Source organism: Dromiciops gliroides, chromosome 6 (assembly GCF_019393635.1).
Source record: "Dromiciops gliroides isolate mDroGli1 chromosome 6, mDroGli1.pri, whole genome shotgun sequence".
Lineage (NCBI taxonomy): Eukaryota > Metazoa > Chordata > Mammalia > Microbiotheria > Microbiotheriidae > Dromiciops > Dromiciops gliroides.
The window spans coordinates 113,162,390-113,186,458 of NC_057866.1; the positions used below are offsets into that span (position 1 = coordinate 113,162,390).

At 36.4% G+C, this 24,069-nt stretch overlaps 1 protein-coding gene across 1 annotated transcript in view; it reads right to left on the minus strand.

Annotated features, from left to right (window-relative positions):
- RFC1 (replication factor C subunit 1) overlaps positions 1-24,069 on the minus strand; it is an 85,269-nt gene that overhangs the window by 51,117 nt on the left and 10,083 nt on the right. The window contains exons 3-6 of the mRNA XM_043972796.1: positions 22,645-22,720; positions 19,076-19,198; positions 1,910-2,145; positions 728-805 (exon numbers count right to left, since the gene is read on the minus strand). Coding sequence (XP_043828731.1) covers positions 728-805; positions 1,910-2,145; positions 19,076-19,198; positions 22,645-22,720 — 513 coding nt within the window. The remainder of the gene's footprint in view (positions 1-727; positions 806-1,909; positions 2,146-19,075; positions 19,199-22,644; positions 22,721-24,069) is intronic.

A 24,069-nucleotide genomic window follows, 5' to 3' on the forward strand; every position in this document is an offset into this window, starting at 1 on the left:
GTTAATCAGCACTCTGAGTACAGTCATATAACCATTTTTTAATCCATCTAATGGCCTAACATCTGTGTACATGTTGTTACTCTTCCCCCACTTCATTCCCTGAGGAAAGAAACTATTAATTATTTCTGTAACACTAAAGTACAGCATAGCCTTGTACACAGTAAGCTTTTAGTAAATATTTATTAAATGAATATTTATCTAGTCTAAGACCACACTGGCTTTTTTAACTGCTCTATCATGTGCTAACTTCTTTTAAGCCTACAGTCCACTAAAATATCCAATTATTTTTGATATATGCATCTAGCCAGTTTCCTCTTCTGCACCTTACTCCAATTCACTGGCAAAAAAATGTTTAATGAAACAGAGCTGAAAACAAAGGCCAAGACACATCATGACAGTCAAGTAGACATCAATTCATTAATCACAACTGTGGAGCATTATTATTAAACCAATTCAGACTTCACCTTAACTATCTATCTAAATATCTACTATCTAGATATCTAGTTCATACATCTCCATCAAGATATAGTCATGATGGGCAGCTAGGTGGTGCAGTGGACAGAGCACTGGCCCTGGAGTCAGGAGGATCTGAGTTCAAATGCGACCTCAGACACTTAACACTTACTAGCTGTGTGACCCTGGGCAAGTCACTTAACCTCAACTGCCTCACTAAAAAACAAAACAAAACAAAAAAAGATATAGTAATGATTTAATAAAATGGCAATACCTCTGAATTCTCTTCAATTTGTAGTTGCTCAGCAACAGCTTCGTCAGTTAGTCTGGAATCATTTGTACTTTGTGATGGCTATATTTTAGACAGAATCAAGCATTAATAGTAATCCAGTTCTTAGGTTATATTATCAGCCACATTCTATAAAATAATCATTCTGCAGTATGGCAGCTAAAATAAAGCAATGATTGATGAGATATTATGTAAAACACAAGGCCTGAAAATCATGATCATTACTTGGATATTGCATGTCCCTACTCCTTTTCTGTTCTTATGAGCTGGAGGGTTTGGATACAAGTTATGCCTTTGCCAGGACTAAGCTTTGGGATCTCAGAAAAATCATTTTACATCTGTGAACCTCTGTTTCTCCATCTATAGATGGAAGATGAGAGTAGTTGTAATGTGGTAGTTTTGTAAGAAAGCACTTTGTAATCTTAAAGCACCATGTAAATGTGAGCTACACTAGGAGGATACATAACAGAAAGGTATCCTATTGATAGGTCACTCAAATCTGTAGATTCTAATAACATGATCCGTCTAATATTTTAGAGCACATATTACTATGAGCAACAAAATGTCATTACAGTGATTATGTACTACTATGTTTCAAAAAAATGGAAGATTTAGATGGTCACAGCCCCAAGCAGAAAAAGAATTGTGCAAACATGAAAGGTATTCCACATGCTTGCATGACTTAACCATTAAAAGGTACACATTTATGAGCCTTGGACAGCAAACTTACTTTCCAATTTTGTCTGCCTTAGGCTAATAATAATGCAAGTTTGCATTATGTGAGTATACATCAACTGAAGGTAAAAAGAAGCAACCCAACAGCACTGAAAAGAAAACCAGACAGAAACTCATAATTTACCAAAGATTATTCTCAAAATGTATAACCAAAAATTGACTATTTCTAAAAAGGTCATTTGGAAAAGAGACTGCTAGTCAATCTAATCTTAATTTCTTTTCCTCATAATTTAAATGAGCAACTTTATCTGTACCTACTTAGGGCAGGCTTATTTAAATTATCTCTCAATCTTTTTTTATCAATAGTCAAAGAATCAATCACCAATCTCAAAAAATTAATTTACCCACTTAATATTCTGATTTCTCTTGTTAAAAATAACCCTTAGGTAAGTATCTTGAAAATGCCTCATTTAGACAACACCAAATACTTACCTCTCTTCTTTTGCTTGCAACTAGCTTCTTTTCTGATCTTTGAACACTTCCAGTTCCAAAGTAATCAAGTACTGATGTAGGTGTAAGTTTTACTGGTGACAAAGGTTTATTCTTAATCTGAGGTTTTTTCCCAATCTCTTTCTTCCCTTTTGATGTTCCAATATGACTACTTGAAGAGATTCCATTTTCTTTTGGTTTAAGGGATACTTTCTTATAAGTAAATTCATCTTCTTCATCTTAAATGGAAGATATTAAATTATTTTGGTACAATATTCTAAACAAATTTTCATTATATAAAATACAGCCTCTGCAAGGTTTATAAACAAGTTCCCCTAAAATTGACAAATTTTTATCAGTTCACTTTTCTTAAGTCTACCAAAAAATTCAGGTATCTTCCCACATTTACCAATGTCAATTTTACCCACTTCTAACCATATGATGACTTACTTATTGAAACTAGTAACCTATGAGCTTATACCTTCAGAAAAGTACAGCTAAAGAAATGATTCTCAACCTCCTAGACAACTCAAAATGCTAATGTTTTTGGTACTTAATAGCATCTGCTTCTGTGATACAATGGTATGAGTCCTGAATTTGAAATCAAGGAATCCAGGTTTTAACCCAGCTCTGCTAGACTGAGTGACCTTGGCCAAGTCATCTCATATGTATGGCTCTCAGTTTCTTCATCTGTCAAATAAGATGGTTGAACTACATGACTACTAAAGAACCATGAGCTCTAAAACTGATCTTTTTTTTTGTTTTTTGTTTTTTTGGTTTTTTTTTTGAGATATTTTATTTTTTCCGTTACATGTAAAGATAGTTCTCAACTTTTGTTTATACATGCTTTACAATTTCAGATTTTTCTCCCTCCCTCCCTCCCCTCCCTCCCCCCTCCCCTAGACAGCAGGTAATCTGATATAGGTTATATCTATATATATCTATACATATACATATAGATATATATATACACACACATATATATACACATAATAACATTAATCCTATTTCTGCATTAATCCTGTTACAAGAGAAAGAATCAGAGCAGTGATGCAAAACCTCAAAATAGAAAAAAAAACAACAGCACCCAAAACAAAAGAAATAATATGGTTCAATCAGCATCTATACTCCACAGTTCGTTCTTTCTTTTTTTTTCTTGGATTTGGAGATCCTCTTCTATCATGAGTTCCCTGGAACTCTTCTGTACCATTGCATTGGTGAGAAGAATATAGTCCATCACAGTAGGTCAACACTCAATGTTGATGATACTGTGTACAATGTTCTTCTGGTTCTGCTCATCTCACTCATCATCAGCTCACGTAAGACCCTCCAGGTTTCTCTGAACTCTTCCTGCTCATCATTTCTTACAGCACAATAGTATTCCATTGTATTCATATACCACAACTTGTCCAGCCATTCCCCAATTGATGGGCACCCCCTCAACTTCCAATTCCTTGCTACCACGTAAAGAGCAGCTATAAATATTTTTGTACATGTGGGTCCCTTTCCCCCTTCCATGATTTCTTTGGGCAAAAGACCTAAAAGTGGGATTGATGGGTCAAAGGGTATGCACAGCTTTATCGCCCTTTGGGCATAATTCCAAATTGCTCTCCAGAATGGTTGGATCAGCTCACAGCTCCACCAACAATGCATTAGTGTTCCAATTTTCCCACAGCCTCTCCAACATTTATTATCTTCCTTTTTTGTCATTTTAGCCAATCTGATAGGTGTCAGGTGGTACCTCAGAGTTGTAAAACTGATCTTTTTAAGTGCTATGTTGGATGTTTAGTTTTAAATTGAAACTATTATCTAAAATATATTTAAAGCATTAATTACTTTTTGTCACAGTAAAACTGGAAACAATATGACTGCCCATCACTTGGGGGGAAAAGTGAACAAATTATGGCATATGAATGTAGAAAGAAACAGGAACTGAACCTATGATTTCACTGACATAGGAATTCCCGAGTGAAAAACATAGATCTTAAAAAGTTGCTCAGAGCACTGCATATGGGTCAGAGGTCTTCCTGTCTTTTCTCTCCACTATACCCCAGACCTTTTATTAGATGTAATGGAATATAATTATTGGACCATAAGAAATGAAAGCTATGAATTCAAAGAAACCTGAGAAGACTTGCATGAACTCATGCAAAGTAAAGTGAGAAGGATCAAGAGAATTATTTATACTATGACCACAACAGCAACAAAAAAGCAACTGTAAAAGACTTAAGCATTATGATCAATGCACTGACCGATTATGATTCCAGAATATTGCCAACGAAGTGTGCTATTCCAATACATGGGGGAAGGGCAGCTAGGTGGCGCAGTGGATAAAGCACTGGCCCTGGATTCAGGAGGACCTGAGTTTAAGTCCAGCCTCAGACACATGAGGCTTACTAGCTGTGTGACCCTGGGGCAAGTCACTTAACCCTCACTGCCCCACAAAAACAAACAACAACAACAAAAAACCCAATACATGGGGGTAAGGGAATAGACTATACATGCAGAATGGGACACAGGTTCAGAAAGGACTAATGCAACACAAACCTATTTTGTTTGACTACATTTATTACAAAGGGGAACTTTTATTTGGGGCTTATGAAAAGGGAGTTTTACAGGCTAGTGGGCAGACAGTGTTAGGGGTAGCAACAACAACAACAAAAAAAAGAAAAAAAGTGCTAATGAAACATAAAAACAGAAGGGGTAGGGGCAGCTAGGTGGTGCAGTGGATAGAGCACTGACCTTGGATTCAGGAGGACCTAAGTTCAAATCTGGCCTCAGACATTTGACACTTACTAGCTGTGTGACCCTGGGCAAGTCACTTAACCCCAATTGCCTCACCAAAACCAAACCAAACCAAAACAAACAAACAGAAAGAGGCAGAAGGAAGGTCAGAACAGGACCCAGATGAGCAGGGCATTGTTGGTGCTACCATGTTAAATTTTATAAGTGACATTTTAAAAATGCAACATTTAGATTCACAGTTATATATACAATCCTCTTTTTTCTAGCCTTCTTAGTATACAGAAATACTCATGTTTGCTGATTTTCTACTTCATAAAACATTTTAAAACAAAAATAAAAAATGTATATTAAAAGTTTTGACCTTAGGAAATTATAACATGCAATATTAAAGTGATAACATAAGCATTTAAAAGGAAAAGTATAATTGCTAAAAAGTTTCAAATCACTGGTAAAGATGTTGAACAGGGCAGAGTTCTGTTACTATGCCACTATGAACCTACTTTCATGTTGTCATAACACAATAAACCTTCTTTATGTGTATGGTTGTTGAACTTTCTTTATAAATATTTACTCTCTTTAATTAACTCCTCTTCTTACCTTTGTTCAATGTTCACTAGTATCTGAGAACAATTTGTCTCTAGCACAAATGATTAAACCATAGTGTAAATGAGACCACACTCATGAATTCAAATCCTCTTGTGGACTAGTTGATTTCATTTTATATTTTTAGGGAGCTCTGCCACAGCCTTTCTCTAAATCTCAAGTCATCCAATCATAATATCCTTGCTGTTATAACCATGATCGAGGCCTCTCTCTGAAAGAAGAGGACTCAAGTGCCATCCTAGCGTAAATGCTAAAGTCACACCTCAGTATCATTTGAGGATTGCTTCTACTATAATCTCCTGAGAAAGTTAACAATAAAGGAAAATTAAAGGAGAAAAAAATGTCCCCAAAGACCCAGGTGAATGGGTGTCATCCTCTACTCCCCCGAAAGAATGGGGATCTAAGCAGATAGACTGCAAATCAGGCAGGAAATAGCTGATTGTTGGGAGATAGTTAAACCTGAAATGCCAAAAGCCTGAAAGTCTAAGGCCAACTAGGCCTGCTGTTGTTGAGTCTAAAAAACAGTAACATCCCTCATCACTATCTGTTTTTTTTTTTTAGTGAGGCAATTGGGGTTAAGTGACTTGCCCAGGGTCACACAGCTAGTAAGTGTTAAGTGTCTGAGGCCGGATTTGAACTCAGGTCCTCCTGACTCCAGGGCCAGTGCTCTATCCACTGCACCACCTAGCTGCCCCTCATCACTATCTTTAACATGAGCAAGAGCCACATGTTGCTTAAGTAAGGAGATATCAAAATGAAGAAAAATTGGCAAATGTGGCTCTATACTGTGCCAACTCCTGGACTGATCTTTCATAAATATGGCAAATAAATAGCATTTGAAACTCAATAATGAAAAACTGGCATTGCCCTATTTGGCTCCACTAAATAAAACTGGTAAATAGGACCTCTACCTTAGAAATTGATCCATTTACACCATTTCACATTATTTAACTTTGTACATTAAAATTCTGAAATTATTCATTTCTATCACATTAATGGGAATATAGATTTATGACTCTCCAATAACTGCAACCAATCAACTAGCACTCATTAAGTGTCTGCTATATGCCAGTTCCCACACTAAGCGCAACGGTTACAACTGAGAAGTAAAAATAGACTCTGCCCTCCAAGAGCTTACATTCTAAGAAAGGAGATATGTAAAAGATGCATAAAGAATAGAAGGTAGGTGATCTTACAGCCAAAGTTGGCTCTAGCAGCACCAGGAAGGCCTCTTGGAGAAGGTAGGATATAAGCAGTCTTGAAGGAAGACAGGAAAGCTATGGGGCAGGGATCAAGAGGGAGAGCATTTCAGGCATCCCAGAAAGCCTGTGCAAAAGGAGAGAGAAGATAACAGTGTCCTGTGTGAGGAACCCCAAGTTGGCCAGTATATCAGCATTATGGAGTTCATGGAGGAAGATAAAGTTTAAGACAGGTAAAATACAAAGGAGTCAGATTATGAAGAGCCTTAAATGTCCAAGAGAGGAATTCATACATGATCTTGATGGTAACAGGGAGCCTCTGGAGTTTACTGAAAAGAGGGATGATATGGTGAGATCCACACTTTAGGAAAGCCACTTTGGTAAGCTACATGGAGAATAGATCAGAGTGCAGAAGAGTTTTGAGGCAGAGAGGCCAATTAGGAAGGTAACTAGGCAAGAGGTAAAGAGGACCTCTACTACGGAGGACCTATGTGAGTAGAGAAGAAAGACACACACACGAGAGATGCTGCAAAGGTAGAAATGAAAAACTTTGACAACAAATTGGATATATGTAGTGAATGTGAGTGACGGAGTCAAGGAACCAATCACTAAATATTTATTAAACATTCCTATGTAAGAGGCATTGGGCTAAGCACTGGGGGCAAAAATACAAAAAATGAAACCATGGCTCCTAGCAAGGGGCTTACATTCTAATGATTCTAACACCAAGGTTAGGAGACTAGGTGAAAGATGGTGGTGCCCTTGACAGTAACAAGAAATCTGTCAAGAGGAAAGATTGGAAAGTAAGATAAGTAGTTCTCAGGCTGAGTTTGAGATTCCCAAAAGACATTCATTTTTGTGATATTCAAAAATAAATCACCAACTAAGATATTATAAACAGAGCAGGGTGTGTGTGTGTGTGTGTGTGTGTGTGTGTGTGTGTGTGTGTGTGTGTGTGTGTGTGTGTGTGTGTGTGTAGGAAGAGAAGGAGGTATGGGGAAGATGGAGACCACCTAGATGGGTCTAGTTAGTGTTAACATGGATAAAAAACCAGCAAAGGAGACTGAGGACAATCAGACAGAGGAGAAAAAAAAAAACAGAATATCAGTGTCACAAAAATCAAGAGAGATGGACATGCGCAGGAGATGATCAATAATGTAAAATGCAGGAAAATTATAAAAAAAGTCAAAAAGGATGAAGGCTGAGGCAGGCAGACAACAAAAATTCATTATGCTTAATATTATGCTAAGCTCTGGGAATACAAATACAAGCAAAAAGAAGAGCAATCTCTGTCCTCAAAGAGTTAACATTCTAGTAAGGAAAGACAACACATAAAAGAGAGCTAAACAGGTAGGAAAAGGGACTCATGTGGTTGCTATGGCTGAAAAGTCCAGAAAGTCCATTGGGAAAAGAATGAAACATGGATGGCCTGGGCTCATCCCCAAAATACAGGTCCCTGGAAGGAATTCACCAAAGGGAGAACGGGGTGTGTATGGAAAGGTTCCAGAGAAAAGGCAGCTGAGTCATGGTGGTGAATTACAGATATTCAAAGAATGAAGGGAGGATAATGAAGCATAGCCAGCCTTTAGGCACCCCTCCCCCAAACCCCAAGGAACTCACTAATGGGAGAAGAGTGTTGGCATGGAAAAAGGAAGTTGCAGGGCAAGACGATCCCAAACATTAAGGGAAATTCCAAGGTGAGAAGGCAGTTGAATCATGGTGGCAAAGTCCAGAGGGTCTAGAAAAGGTAACTGGATTTGGCAATTAAAAGACCACTGGTGTCAACAACATTTTGTGATGATCAACTGTGATGGAATTGGCTCTTTACAGCTATGCAATCAATGATCTAAGACAATGCGAAAAGACTTCTGGTGGAAAATGCACTCCACATTCAGAAAAAGAATTATGGGGCAGCTAGGTGGCGCAACAGATAGAGCACCGGCCCTGGATTCGGGAGGACCTGAGTTCAAATCCAGCCTCAGACACTTGATACTTACTAGCTGTGTGACCCTGGGCAAGTCACTTAACCCCAATTTCCTCACTTTAAAAAAGAAGAAGAAGAAGTATGGAGTCTGAATGCAGACCAAAGCCTTCAATTTTTACTTTCATCTTTGCTCTTTTGTTATCATTCTTATTTTTTCTTGCACTTTTTTCCTTTTGTTCTGATTAATGTGGAAATATGTTTAACATGATTGTAATGTATAACCTATATCAAACTGCTTACTGGCTTCAGGAGGGTGGGAGAAAAATTCGGAACTCAAAAAATATCTTTACATGTAATTGAGAAAAATTAAAATAAATTTTAATTTAAAAAAGATCACTGGGAAAGCACAAATTTTTCATTTATTGTCTATTTTCTACTCCTAAAAGATGAGTCAGGAATACCTGAGTTCAAATCCTGCCTCAGACATTTAACACTTACTAGCTGTGTGACCCTGAGCAAGTCACTTAACCCCAACTGCCTCACTAAAAATAAATAAATAAATAAAATAAAATATGGAGGGGCAGCTAGGTAGAACAGTGGATAAAGCACTGGCCCTGAATTCAGAAGGACCTGAGTTCAAATCAGGCCTCAGACACTTGACACTTACTAGCTGTGTGACCCTGGGCAAGTCATTTAACCCTCATTGCCCCACCCCCCCAAAAAAAGAAAGAAAGAAAGAAAAATAAAATATGGAAACCTCATGTGCTCTCCAGAGAATTTCAGCTTATTTACATTATTAGCCAAACATTTCATAAAAGGATCTCTTACTCTTTATTATAGACAAAATAAACTTATTATTAGCTTCCTTACAGCTATTTGATTATTTATATCTATTATTGGGGGTGGGGGGAAGATGAATTAGCAGGGCTTTTTCCCATTGCTCTGATTTTTTTATTCTGCCCTGGGGCTTTTGTGCTTTAACAACACAAAATACACATAAAATAAATAACCCTGAACAAAATGAGATCCACAACAAATGGCTCTCTCTTAAGTTTTGAGAGTTTAACTATGTGAAGATTATATATAGAAACAGGATTACCACTTAATGTGTAATACCACAAATGTCCTAACTACAAATGTCATGGAGGATTTAGAGAGATGGAGCATTTTGAGTATTCATTTGTTCTTGGTTTCAAATAAGCCTAAATTGTCAGAAGCCAAAGGCAAACTTTGTTCTTCTCTCCCAAGATATTTCTAACAAAATAATATAAATAAGTCTTGCCAAATTTCTGAAACCTTGTTGTAAAACATGGACAAGTGAAAGTACAGAATTTCCCCCCAGGATACCTGTCTCCTTATAAAAAACATTTATTTTTATTTATATGTAACATTACCTTAAATGGGGTAGCCACAAACAAAAAGTAAACTGGAATCATCCAACACGGCAGAGTAATTGTCTCAAAAGGAAAATTGCTTTGTCATTCTGAATTATGAGTAGTAACAGAAGGATAACAAATAAAAGTCAAGGAAAATAATGTGCAGGTCCATATAAAAATCTATTTACAAAACCAAAGAGAGAAAATCCAATTCTGGGGTGACTACAGCTGGGTTTTGCCTTCCCAAATGGATCTCTGAGCACCTTAATAATATTCCTTTGATTTCCCTTCCTGTAGTCTAAAACGTGGAGAAACTAAATTATTAATTGATAATCTGCAACTATCAGGACAAAAGTAATTTTTCTAGACAGCAAGTCAAAAATTCAACAGGAATTTTCTTTCATAAGTTTCCCTTCCTCTTCTTCATCTATATGCCTCGACCTAGCTCTCTATTTTGCCTCTAAGGGTTAAGCAGTGACTGGCATGAAGCCTTATACATATCAGAGACTCAATACGCATTTGCTGATTGCTGGACTGGATAAAAGAGAGTCTAAGTAAGAAGAGAAAGTAAGCAAGTAAGTTCTACTCCACTATCTCCTTCCCATAGGCATCTCACACTCTATGTACAAACCTGAATTAATTTACTCCTCTGGAATTCATTCCTCTTCCAAACTTAAGCTGTTTCTATCAAGGATATCTATCCCTTGTTCATCCAACCACTCCCATTTACATCCTAGAAAAATCATCCTCTACTCTTCATTCTCACTAACCCACATCTCTATGATTTTTGTGTTATAGTATAAATAGTTCTACTGATTTTGCCCACTTCATACTGCATCAGTTCATACAAGCCTTCAGATTTCCCTGAAACTGTCTCCATAATTTCTTATGCAGCAATAGTATATAGTATGTTCATAAACCACAATTTGCTCAGCCATTTGCCAAATGATGGGTATTCCCTTTATTTCCAGGTCTTTCCTACAAGCAGTAGTACTACTGGGCTGGAAGGAATGCACACTCACTAACACAAGTTCAATCTGTTGCTATGTTATGTCAACGCTACCTCCAACATTTTTCACGTGCTCCCCCTTCCCTCCAATCAAATAGCTATCACCTTAGTTCAGAATTATAGATTATTATAAAAGCCTACTATAGGGGACAGCTAGGTGGCGCAGTGGATAAAGCGCTGGCCCTGGATTCAGGAGGACCTGAGTTCAAATCCAACCTCAGACACTTGACACTTACTAGTTGTGTGACCCTGGGCAAGTCACTTAACCCTCATTGTCCCCACCCTACCCCCAAAAAAAACACTGCTATAAACCTCCCAGGTTCGAGTCTGTCTCCTCTCAATCAATTAATATTGCACACAGATACCAAATTAACATTGTTAAAGTACAGATGACCATTTTGCTTTCCTCTACTCAAGAAGTTTTAGTGGCTCCCTATTGCCTCTAGGACAAAATACACATTCCTCTAACATTCTTTTTTTAATCAAACATTTTTTCTATTTTCATAATAAACATTTTTATTTAAAGTTTTGAGTTCCAAATTCTATCCCTCCTTCCCTCTCCCCCTCCCTGAGGCAGCAAGCAATCAGATATAGGTTATACATGTGAAACTATGCAAAACATTACAATAGTAGTAATTTTGTACAAGAAAACTCAAATAAAAGAAAAAGAAAGTGAAAAAAAAACATGCCTCAGTCTGTGTTTCATCAATATCAGTTCTTTCTTTGGAAGGGGATAGTATGTTCCATCATTAGTCCTTTGGGACTGTCTTGGATCACTGAATTGCTGAAAATAGTTAAGTCATTCACATTTCTTCATCAAACAATATTGCTGTCTCTCTACACAATGTTTTCTTGGTTCGGCTCACTTCACTATGAATCAGGTCATACAAATCTTTCCAGGTCTTTCTAAATCATCCTGCTTGTCATTCCTTACAGCACAATAACATTCCACTATAATCTTTTACCACAGCTTTTTCAGCCATTCCCCAATTAATGGGCATTCCTTTGATTTCCAATTCTTAGTCACCATAAAAAGGGCTGCTATAAATATTTTTGTACAGATAGGTCTTTTTCTTTTTTTGGGCATGTCTTCGGGATATAAACCTAGCAGTGGTATTGCTTGATCAAAGGGTATGCAGTTTTATAGCTCTTAGGACACACTTCCAAATTGCTCTCCAGAATGGTCCTCTAACATTCAAAGTCATTCACAATCTGGTTCCAATCTGTCTTTCCTGGCTTATTTGCACATCAGTTTCCCCAATGGGAGTCTAGTCCCTTACCCACCCAAATAAGAGAAGGGTAGTGTAACAGACTGGGCAGAAGGCCAGGCCTTAAACCTGAGTCTAAGTCCTGCCTCTGACATATTCCAACTATATGAACTTGAGGTAAGTCACTTAACCTCTGAGTATCCTACTCTAAAATTAAATTGGCACTCTCCTTTAGGAAAGGAGAGAGGAATTTCCACAAAGTACAATTTTACACATCGATGAAATCACAAGTCCTATTCTCTCTCTTTCTACTTCCCTCACCCCCTACATACACACATGCTTGCACGCTCACAAGCGCTGAAAGATCTCACTATCACTGATCTCACTATCACTGGACAGTAGGCCATACCAAAGAGTGAAGGAAAATTTCCATTAGGGCTAAACAAAGTCAATTTAGGTATTACATTGGAGAGTGATAACCAAGCTTTGTCTGAAGGCGATGAAAAAGAGAAATGAAGATGACCACATAGGCACTACCCTTTTCTAATTCCACCGGATTAAATCTCCCTAAAGGGAACCACAGGTCAAACATTCAAATGCCAGGATTTATACAACTGGCCACTGGTGTATTACTGGAAATGTCTTCCAATTTTAAGTCATTTACAGGGGAGACAAAAAGAACTCAAAGTCGCCTGAGAAGCTCCACAGAATTAACACAACAGTGTTACTCAAATCAACAACAAATAATTATTCATGCCTACACAAAAGAATATGTTGGGGGAGGGAGGGAGAAAAATCTGAAATTGTAAAGCTTGTATAAACAAAAGTTGAGAACTATCTTTACATGTAACAGAAAAAAAATACTTTATTAATTTTTTTAAAAAAAGAATATGTTGGTCTCAACAGCAAAAGCATTGTTTCAATTATATCTATATTTTCAAGCATCAACTCCCTTTTTCTGATGTCTTATGTTTCTTGTGTTTCCTGTTATTTCTTCCTCTAGTAACAAAACTGCTGACAATAGAAATGTACCTTCTTTCCTAAAAGATATTACTGCACAAAAATAATTGTTCCATAGGCTCTTATACCACAAATATTTCACATTATCTTTTCTACTTTTCTCTCCACAAACCAGAAAAGCAAAGCTTAATAAAACCCTATTCTCTGAAGAATAACTGCTTCTTTAGCATGACTGTTTCACATACACCTACATAATCAAGAACATATACAGGAAATTTTCTTAATAAGCAAAAAAGATACTTGCTGGATGTTTACTGTTTGAAGAAATATGACTCAAGATATATTACATAATAGTGGTTGAATTTATAAAAAAAAAGAGAACATAAAAAGTTGAATATAAAATTAAAGTCATTTTTCCTCCTACAATATCCACAAATTGTTTTTATTTGTCACAAGTAAACAATGTGCGGGTACCTAAGCAGTGTTCCATTACAAAAAAGATGATAATCCTACCCATCAGAGTATTTAGGAGATGTTTCCTTCTATTTCTTTAACATTTTCCTCTACCTCATTTCTTTGTAGGAGAATTGTGACATCAAAAGAAAAACCAACCAATCACTAGTCTTTGTAATACAAACTTCATAATGATTTTTGTTAATCTTATTGTTAAATCATGTTGTCAGGAAATTGATGATGGATTGTTTTGAGAAAAGGAAAAACATGACCTTTCGAAGAAAAATAAATCTAGGTCACATTCAAGTTTCATTAAATGTGACGTACTAGGGGGACAGCCAGGTGGCGCAGTGGATAAAGCACTGGCCCTGGATTCAGGAGGACCTGAGTTCAAATCCAACCTCAGACACTTAACACTTACTAGCTGCGTGACCCTGGGCAAGTCACTTAACCCACATTGCCCATGGGGGGGAAAAAATTCTGAAAACGATCTTTATATGTAATTGGGGGGAAAATACTATTATGGAAAAAAATAAACAAAATATACATAAAAAAATAAAAGCAGCTCTTTAAACAAAATAAAAGTATCCTTTGATTACCAAGACTCAATCAAATGCTGATTTCTGAATCACTAAATGTTGATTTTATGTATAAGATATAGCTACACTTTGTGGGTGACACAAAAAGCATGTGACAATAGTCCCTGCCTTCAAAGATTTTATATAAAAGAACATTTTCTCTCAATTCTAAGAAGATTATTGCTCCACATTCATGAGAACAAACAAGGATATATGATCTATAAAGAACCTATAAAGAAGAGCTCTACGTAGCAGGAAGTACAGTTTTGTACCCTGACTACCTTTTGCTCCTTTTCCCCCACAAGTTACTCAAGTCACAACAGCCTTAAAAACAAAATGATGATATCTGTCTACTGCATACCTACTCCCTTCATTAAAAAGTGCTGATTTTAGGAGCCCTAGAAAAATCTAAACTTCAAGCCCATTAACTTGCTTACACAATTATATGTTCAATTAAATTCCCAATGAGGAGAGAAAAAAACACACACCAGTTGAGATAAAACCATAGGCCCTGACGAAATAGCATAACAAGTCATCTTCACCAAACAAAACTCAAGGTCTTCCACTTCATTGAACAGCAGAGTAAATACATTTTCCCAGTGCAACAAGTATTTGGATTTTTACCAACCTACTGGAACATTTTACCAGAGTCAATGGTTAGCAATAAAGATATTTATAAGCAGCCCTGTCCTGTTCCTGTAACTTGGGAAATTAATGTTATTAAAACACTTGAAAATCCGTTAATAAAAGAGGCATGATTTAATCACAGAGAATGATGAAAATACTTGTTATGTTAGTAATCCTAATGGTCAAAACCTATAATGTACAGCATGTACAGGAGTATAAATAACAACAGAAACCATGGTCAATACTTCTGAAATCTAGTTTCCTTTGAATGAGCCTGGTAACAACAGTGAGGAACAAATCAATGGCCAGCCTGAGTGCTCCACTGCTATCCATACAATTTCAAGATATCTGGAGGAAGGTCCCCAGCATGTGACATAAACATCTCCAGTGGAAGAGACGCAAGAAGATGTGGACGGGCATTGATGAGCTGGGATCTCACTGCAGGAAGAAATAGTCACTTAACACAATCCACAGAACTATAAGTTGCTCAAACATAGTTTCTTTGTATTAAAACATGTATGTTTAAGTTAAGATTACATAAATAACAAATGTAAGAACCTAAGCAAATGATAAACCTAAACTAAATGATATTTAATTAGCTTTAAAATGGAGAATCAGATAATTCAGAGTGCAAAACCATGAAATTCTTAAAAACAGGCCAATGATTTTATCTGTGAGTAAAAGTACCAAATCACCAGGAAAAGCTGTTGTTGTTTTTTCACATCTTTCAAAATTATAATGCATTTCAAAACAGGGAATTTTTGTATTACCTATGCCATCTTTGTTATCTAGAAACCTTCTGGTCTCCAAACACACCAACATGGTCCAAGGAATAGAGAGAAGCCCAAAATTCATACCCACACACAATTTTCAAGTCATTTTTATTTTAAAATAATTTACAATGAATAAGTTGGTATTTCTAAATAATCCTACCCCTCTAATCATGCAGGAGGAAGAAAAACAGAGTACAGAAAAGCTGATTTCTTCCCCATATCTGATTTCCATGAGACAAAAAACCAATGTGTACTGTACTATATGCACTTGTAGAATGACATAAACGCTCTAGTATTCACTGCAAAAAAATCCAAATGAAAAACTGAACATCCCAGAACAGATTCTAATCTCAGACCATAATTTTTTTTACCTGTGATTCATTTTAAAGAAAATTCTGTGACCACAGAATTGTCTGGTTCCTTTGTGTACAAAATCAAAAGATAATGATAACCTTGAACTGTAGTTAAAGGCCACAGCTATCTACTCACTAGTAACCTTGACTGACGTTTCCAGGGTGTCACTGGAAACCTGGATCACACCACTTTCAGGTACACCTATCAGTTCACTGTATTGACCTATTCCTCCCACACTTTCAAAAACAGTCATCAATCATACCACATGTGTACCTGAATCTAAAACTGCATTACCTAAAGCCAATCTAATGTGACTGAACAAAAACTGGAATAACTAAAAAATACTGTACCAGTAAACTAAAAAGTCATTTCATATAAAAAATCATTTTTAAAGTTTAATTCTATCACATCTTAGCTATGCTTATTTTTAATTATTTCATTAGATTTTCAAGCACTACTCTGAAAAAGACATCTGTCTTTCTATTTTCTACTAAGTCCTCTTCTTAACCAGTTCTCCTTGTTCTGTCTCCAAGCTACCATAACAAACTAGACAATACAAGAAAACTAACATATATCTAAATGTCACTAAATCTAAGGACAATGAAATCAACTTTCAGTTTTCCATGTTAATGGGAGAACATAGCTAAATTAAATCTATAGGTAATACCCCCAAAATTTCAGACAATATTTTACAATTCATACTTTTTATCAAAACCTTGGCCTACATGTATACAGAATAAAAACCAAAGAATCATATGACATAGCACTGGAAGGAACCTTAGAGATTTCCTACCCCAACTCCTTCATTTTACAAATTAGGAAACTGAAACCCTGTGAAATTAAGCAATCTGCACAAAGTCACAAAAGTAATAACAAAGTCAAGAATGAAACCTAGGTCTTTTGATTTCCAAATTCCATATCCACAGAAATATTCCTAAGAGCACTTCTTGTTGAAGCAAAGAAACAGAAACAAAGTAAATACCCATTAAATGGGACTGGCTAAACAAAATGTGGTGCATGCATTTAATGGAATATTACAAATATTATAGTACTAAAAGAAATGACTATGAAAAATACAGAAGATAAGATCTGTATGAACTGATGCAGTGAAACAGAACCAAAAAAATACACACAAGAACAACAGATCCAAAAATTGGAAAAAACCAAGCTTGGTCCAGAAAAGATAAAATGTACTCCCCTCCCTTCTTTGGAGAGGTGGGGCCTCTGGGTATGGAACAGGGCATGCACTTTCAGTCTTTGCTGATGTGCTGTTGCCTGGTTGAACTACTTTTTTTATACTCTCTCGCATTTTTCATCTTGTTGGGTAAGGTAATGGGAGAGATATATTTGAAAAAAAGGCTCCATTTTCAAAAAACAGATTTTAATAAAAATCAAAAGTATCAAATGACTAATAATAAAATTTTAATATGTTACTAGACTGCAAAGAATTCAGTTATATTGGTGCTAAATTTAAACATTAGATATTATGCCATTGTACCTAAAAGTCTTGTTTAAAACAAATAACATAAGTCATATTTTAATAATAATATAACACTCACTTGCTTATGAAAATTAGAGAGGTGGGAAGATGCTAACTTGCTAAGTTACTTACAGTACTATATGACCCTGGGAAAATCAATTATCTTCTCTTAGCCTCAGTTCAACTGTAAAATGGAGCTAATAATAGCACCTATGTCATAGGATTGAGACCAAATTCATATGATAACACGAACAAAGTATTTTGCCAACTTTAAAGCACTACAAAAAACTTGCTATTATTAAGGGAGTCCAGATCTCCCCCTCCCCTCAAACCCCAGCAGGACTTAGAAATGTTGTTGTTGTTTGTCCTTTGTTCTCCAAGAGGACCATGACATTGGATGATAGGACATGCAGTGAACTGAAGTGATGGAAGGCTGTGCAAGTCACCAACCTCACTCACTCACTCCTCCAGAGCCATCTGGATTCAGTGGCCAGATATGCAATGCAACAAAACGACTGGAGATGGTCCCAGATGTTTAAGGTAACTGGGATTAAGTGACCTGCCCAGGTCACATAGCTAATAAGTGTCTGAGGTGACACTTGAACTCAGGTCCTCCCAACTTCAGGGGCAGTGTTCTATCCACTGTGCCACCTAGCTGCCCTTAGAAATGTATAATCTAGTACATATATAACCTATATCAGATTGCTTACTGTCTTGGGGAAGGGGGAAGGGAGGAGGGAAAAAAATTTTGGAACTCAAAATCTTATAAAAAGCAATGCTAAAAACGATCTTTACATGTAACTGGAAAAAAATACTATTAAGATTGAAAAAAAAGAAAAACAGAAATGTATAATCTAAGAATAAGAAAGATCTATAAACTTCTCTACCAACTCCAGAGATCTACATAACATCTGTGGAATTTTGTGGAGACTATTAAATAGATAAGTGAGGGTAAATAGAAAACATAGCCCAGGGCAACCCCAGGGGATTTGGGGTGGCAAGATAAAAGCCCTACACAAAGAATGGCCTGGAGCATCCATGAAGCCCATAATTAGTATTAGTGGCAGAAAAAATTGGTACCTTAGAGGAGAAGATAGAAAAATTCTCCAAAAAACTAAATGCCCTGAAAATTAGAACGGGACAGAAATAAACAATTCAAAAAACAAGAAATATTAAAATAATTTCAAACAAAAGTTTGGGAAAATAAGGAAATCTACTAAATATAATTCTATGGAACAAAAGTGGACTTTTAATATAATAACATTCCTGATGAAAAGGGAGAACTGAGGAGTTATTTTGAAATGGAAATACAGATGACAAGAAAAACCCAGAAAGCTACATATATTTGTTTACTCACAAGGAAATATATGAAGATGAATTTCTTACATGTTAAGAGGGAAATAACAAATGTCTTCTCAGAACCCTAATATCTTTATGAGCCATAGAGAAAACAAAAAATTACAGTAGATATATGAGTAGTTTTGCCCTGTTTTGGTGGTACATAATAGAGGTGGTGCATGGAATAAAGAGTATATAATCATGAAACACATAGGAGAAATGAGTATCCCCTGAACCTTACTTTCATCTGAAAGATGACCGAGTATAGAGTCAAAGAAAACACCCAGGGACCATTGTTTATAATTCTGATAACTATCTTGAAACACATGAAAAAGACTGTAATTCAGTATCTATCAAAACTTAAAATGGCAAGGTAGTTCCTGTACCTTTTGTCTAAAAAAGCAGTGATGAATTACCTCAAAGTATTTCTTCAAAAATCTCCCCTTAAATTTGAAGTGTTGTAGTTATATAATACTAGGAAGTTCAAACATCTAAAACAAATGACTTCTTTATGAACAATTAAACATTGTCAACTTCATTACCTGTTTCTGAAACATATATAACAGGATCCTGCCTTGGAATTTTCTGAGGTTTAGAAGACATCAGCAATTTCTCTGATTGGTTTTCAGCATTTTTTACCTGTATGGTCTCTTCTGGCTCTGAATCTACATTTGGGATAAAGATACATTTCTTAAATATACAGTTAAAATATACATGCAAAACATTTCCATATTAGTCATTTTGTGGAAGAAAACCTAAACCAAACAAACAAATAAAAGAAAGTGAAAAATTATATGCTTCAGTCTTTATTCAAACTCCATCAGTTCTTTCTCTAGGGGAGGATAGCATTTTACATGATGAGACCTTTGGGATTTATCTTGGATCATTAAATATACAGGTTTTTAAAAATCAGTATTTGGTTGCATCAAGGTTCTTTTAAAAGTATTTTCTGTAATGGAATGTTTGCTAATCTTCAATGATCACCAAATCCTATGCCCTTTTCTCAAGCCGCCATCTCTAATATTTTTATACAATTTGACATTACTATTCCTTGCTTCTTTTTTTTTTTCTGTGTGTGGGGGGGCAATGGGGGTTAAGTGACTTGCCCAGGGTCACACAGCTAGTAAGTGTCAAGTGTCTGAGGCCGGATTTGAACTCAGGTCCTCCTGAATCCAGGGCCGGTGCTCTATCCACTGCGCCACCTAGTCGCCCCTATTCCTTGCTTCTTGATATCATTCAATTATTTGGCTCTTGTGACATTTCACTTTTAGCTTTCTTTTTTACTGCTCTGCTCATCCAATTCCCATCCCTGCTTTCCCCAGGGCTCCATCCTCCATCTTCTTTTTACTGTAAAAAGTCTTTCCCTTGAGAACTTTATCACCTGCCATTGCTTCAACTATAACCTTTATTTGGATAAAGTGTTAAACCTTAAGTCAAAAAGACCCAAGTTTAAATCTGGCATCAGATAATTACTAGTTGAAGGAATAAGTCACAGCCAGTCAGCTTCAGTTTCTTCACCTATAAAATGGGAATAATACCTACGAGGTTGTTGTGAGGCCCCAATAAGATATTTCTAAAGCACGTTGCAATCTTTAAAGCATCAGATAAATTCTAACTATCGTACAAGTGATATCAAATCTTATCTTCATCCCCATCATTCAGATGATGAGTTCTAGTGCCTTCATAACTCAAACTGTATGCCCCACCATAAGTTCAACTTCAACCTGGACCAAAAAAAATTCATCACATTCTCTCTCTCACGACTTATCTGCTTCAATTATTGACATAACTATTCTCTCCCAGGCACCCATGCTAAAAACTTTGAAAAGCCAAAGATCACCGTGCTTCAACTCCTAATCGATGACTTTTCTATTTTACCTCAGCGGTCTCTCACAAATCCATATCCCACCATTATCACTGCATAGGTTTTCTAGGATTTGAAGAAGGAAGGAAACTTAAAAAAAAAAAAATCACCTAGTCCAACTTCTTAATTTTACAAATTAAAAAAAACGGATACATAAGGCTAAACGGATAATAAGCAGCAGATATAAAGTTAAAATTCAGGTAACCTGATTCAAAACCCAATCCTTTCCCCACTGCACCACAAAAGTCTTTACCACTGCTACCACTCCAGTTACAGTCCTTATCCCCGCAACTGTGAGTACCCTCCCAGGCTCTATCAAGAACCCTCTCCTTTCTCCTATCGTTATCACTTGGGTCATGATATATCTTTTATATAACCCACAAAACATACTGTTAGGCACACTGAAGTCACACAAATACTTAATTCCTTGAATGGAGCCTTCTGACATGTCTACCTAAAGATTCATAAATTCTGTAGGTCTCCCTTGAATTTTTTTTTGGGGGGTGGGGGGGAGGAGCGGTGGGGCAATGAGGGTTAAGTGACTTGCCCTGGGTCACACAGCTAGTAAGTGTCAAGTGTCTGAGGCTGGATTTGAACTCAGGTTCTCCTGAATCCAGGGCTGGTGCTTTATCCACTGTACCACCTAGCTGCCCTGGTCTCCCTTAAATTTTAACTACTCAGACTAGATTGTTCATCACTTCCCCAAAGCAGGAAGAGGTACTACTACCATCAATGAACTCTATTATAATTTTAACATATTATAAAACGTGAGCAAAAATTCAAGTTCCTCTAAGACAATGCCAGTAATTTCCATTATCCTCAATTTTTGTAGAACCATGACTTTTAAATTATTTTTATTTCAAGATGAAGGATGCTGCATCTTTCTTTTTTCCTTTCTTTTTTTTTGTGAGGCAATTGGGGTTAAGTGACTTGCCCAGGGTCACACAACTAGTAAGTGTTAAGTGTCTGAGGCCAGATCTGAACTCAAGTCCTCCTGACTCCAGGGTCGGTGCTCTATCCACTATGCCACCTAGCTGCCCCAGATGCTGCATCTTTCAAAGAAGCAAAAAAAAAATTTAAAGACTTTAAAAACTAAATTGAAATGGCATTAATTGCAAACTACTTTAAAAATCTTGATTGCTCATTGTATAATGATCAACTGTTGAAAGACTTAGCTCTTCTTAGCAATACAATGACACAAGGCAATTCCAAAAGACTTATGATAGAAAATGCTCTCCACATCTAGAAAAAGAACTATGGAGTCTGAATGCAGATCAAAGTATACTGTTTTCACTTTACTTGTTATTTTTTCTTTCTTGTGGTTTCTCCCTTTTGTTCTGATTCTTCTTTTACAACATGACTAAGGGCAACCAGGTGGCACAGTGGATAAAGCACCGGCCCAAGATTCAGGAGTACCTGAGTTCAAATCCGACCTCAGACACTTGCAACTTACTAGCTGTGTGACCCTGGGCAAGTCACTTAACCCTCGTTACCCTGCAAAAACAAAATAAAAAACAAACAAAAAATACAACATGACTAATATGAAAATATGTATAGCATGATTTTATACACACACATAAAACCTATGTCAAGATAATGGAATGTGATAGATGAGATTTGGCAGATACTCAGGAGCCCACCTGAGTGGATTACTGGCTGATTTGACTGGATTAGTAGTTGACTAGATTCTAAGCACATCTGGCTGATACTTGAGAGTACTTAAGAAAGCATGGTTCTCAGAATCTAAAAAAACTTTGAACTTCCAGCCCAATTAACCAACAAGCTTGAAGAACCTCCCCATTCTGGAAGGGGACAGGAAGGAGGAAAGGGGAGCCTGTGTGAAGAGGGCTGTCTTTTTGGTTCCTGACTTGGTGGTAACAGCAGGAAAAGACAGAGAGGAGCTGAGGAAAGATAGGATTGCAAGGTTGTAAGAATTCTGTTCTCAATCTTTCTCTTTCTATATTTCAATAAACCCTTAAAAATCTAAACTTGTTTTATCAGTGATTTTAGTCAGTTTCCCCCAAAACTGGGGGAACAGATTAGAACCCACATTTAGAATTTTAAATTACACACCTATATCTAACTGCTTGCCACCTTGGGGAGAGGTGGAGGAAAGGGAGAGAGGAAGAAAAAATTGGAACTTAAAATCTTACAAAATTGAATGCTGAAAACAATCTTTACATGTACCTGGAAAATAAAATACTACCAAGGAAAAAAAAAGGCTTGATTGCTCCTCAAAATAATTACCTGAATCATAGATGATTCTCTTTTTCTTGTTTGCATGCTTTCGTTTTCCATCATCTTCTTTGGAAGAACTTTTCACCTACAAGTGACATAAAATTAACCAAGAATTGTAAACACCAGATATTTTTAAAATTCTTATTTTTCCTTCCAGCCTTTCTTTCTCCTCTGAACTAATAACGGAAGGGTTAGTAGTTATAAAAGGTTAAGTGGGAGATGAATAAGAGCTAAATCACTACTTAATTTTACTTCAAACACTGCCAAATAGGTAACTTATAATAGTAGCAGTACTAGTACATGATAAACCCAAAGATCCAAGCTTTTGGAACAAAAACTCATTATCTGACAAAAACTGCTGGGAAAACTGGAAAACAGTATTACAGAAATTAGGTTTAGACCAATATCTCACACTGTATACTAAAATAAGGTGAAAATGGGTACATGCTTTACACATAAAGGATAATACCATAAGCAAATTAAGGGAATATGGAATCATTTATCTGTCAGACTTATGGGCAGTGGAAGGACTTAGGACCAAAGAGGATATAGAGTAAAATTAAATGTAAAATAGATCATTTTGATTTTATAAAATTTAAAAGCTTTTGCACAAACAAAACTAATGTGACCAAGATTACAAGGGAAGTAGAAAACTGGGAAAGAATTTTTGAAACTAATATCTCTGATAAAGGCCTCATTTCTCAAATACATAGAGAACTGAGTCAAATTTATAAAAATACAAGTCATTCCCCAATTGATAAATGGTCAAAGGATATGAATAAGCAGTTTTCAGACAAAGAAATCAAAGCTATCTATAATCATATGAAAACATGCTCTAGATCATTTTTGATCAGAAGAATGCAAATTAAAACAACTCTGAGGTATCACCTCACACATATCAGAATGGCAAATATAACAAAAACAGAAAATATTGGATGTTGCTGGGGACGTGGGAAAGCTGGGACTATAATCCACTATTGGTGGAGCTGTGAAAAGATCCAACCATTCTGGAAAGCAATTTGGAACTATGGCCAAAGGGCTATAGAACTGTGCATACCCTTTGATCCAGCAATACCACTGCTAGGTTTATATCCCAAAGACATCCCCCAAAAGAGAAAAAGACCTATTTGTACAAAAATATTTATAGCAGCTCTTTTTGTGATGGCTAAGAATTGAAAATCGAAGGGATGTCCATCAATTGGGGAATGGCTAAACAAACTGATAGAATATTATTGTGCTATAAGAAATGACAAGCAAGATGACTTCAGAAAGGCCTGGAAAGACATGTATGACATGATGTATTGTGAAGTGAGCAGAACCAAGAGACAGCAATATTGTTTGATGATGAACTGTGAATGACTTGACTATTCACAACAATACAATGATCCAAGACAATCCCAAAGGACTTTTGATGAAACATACTATCCACCTCCA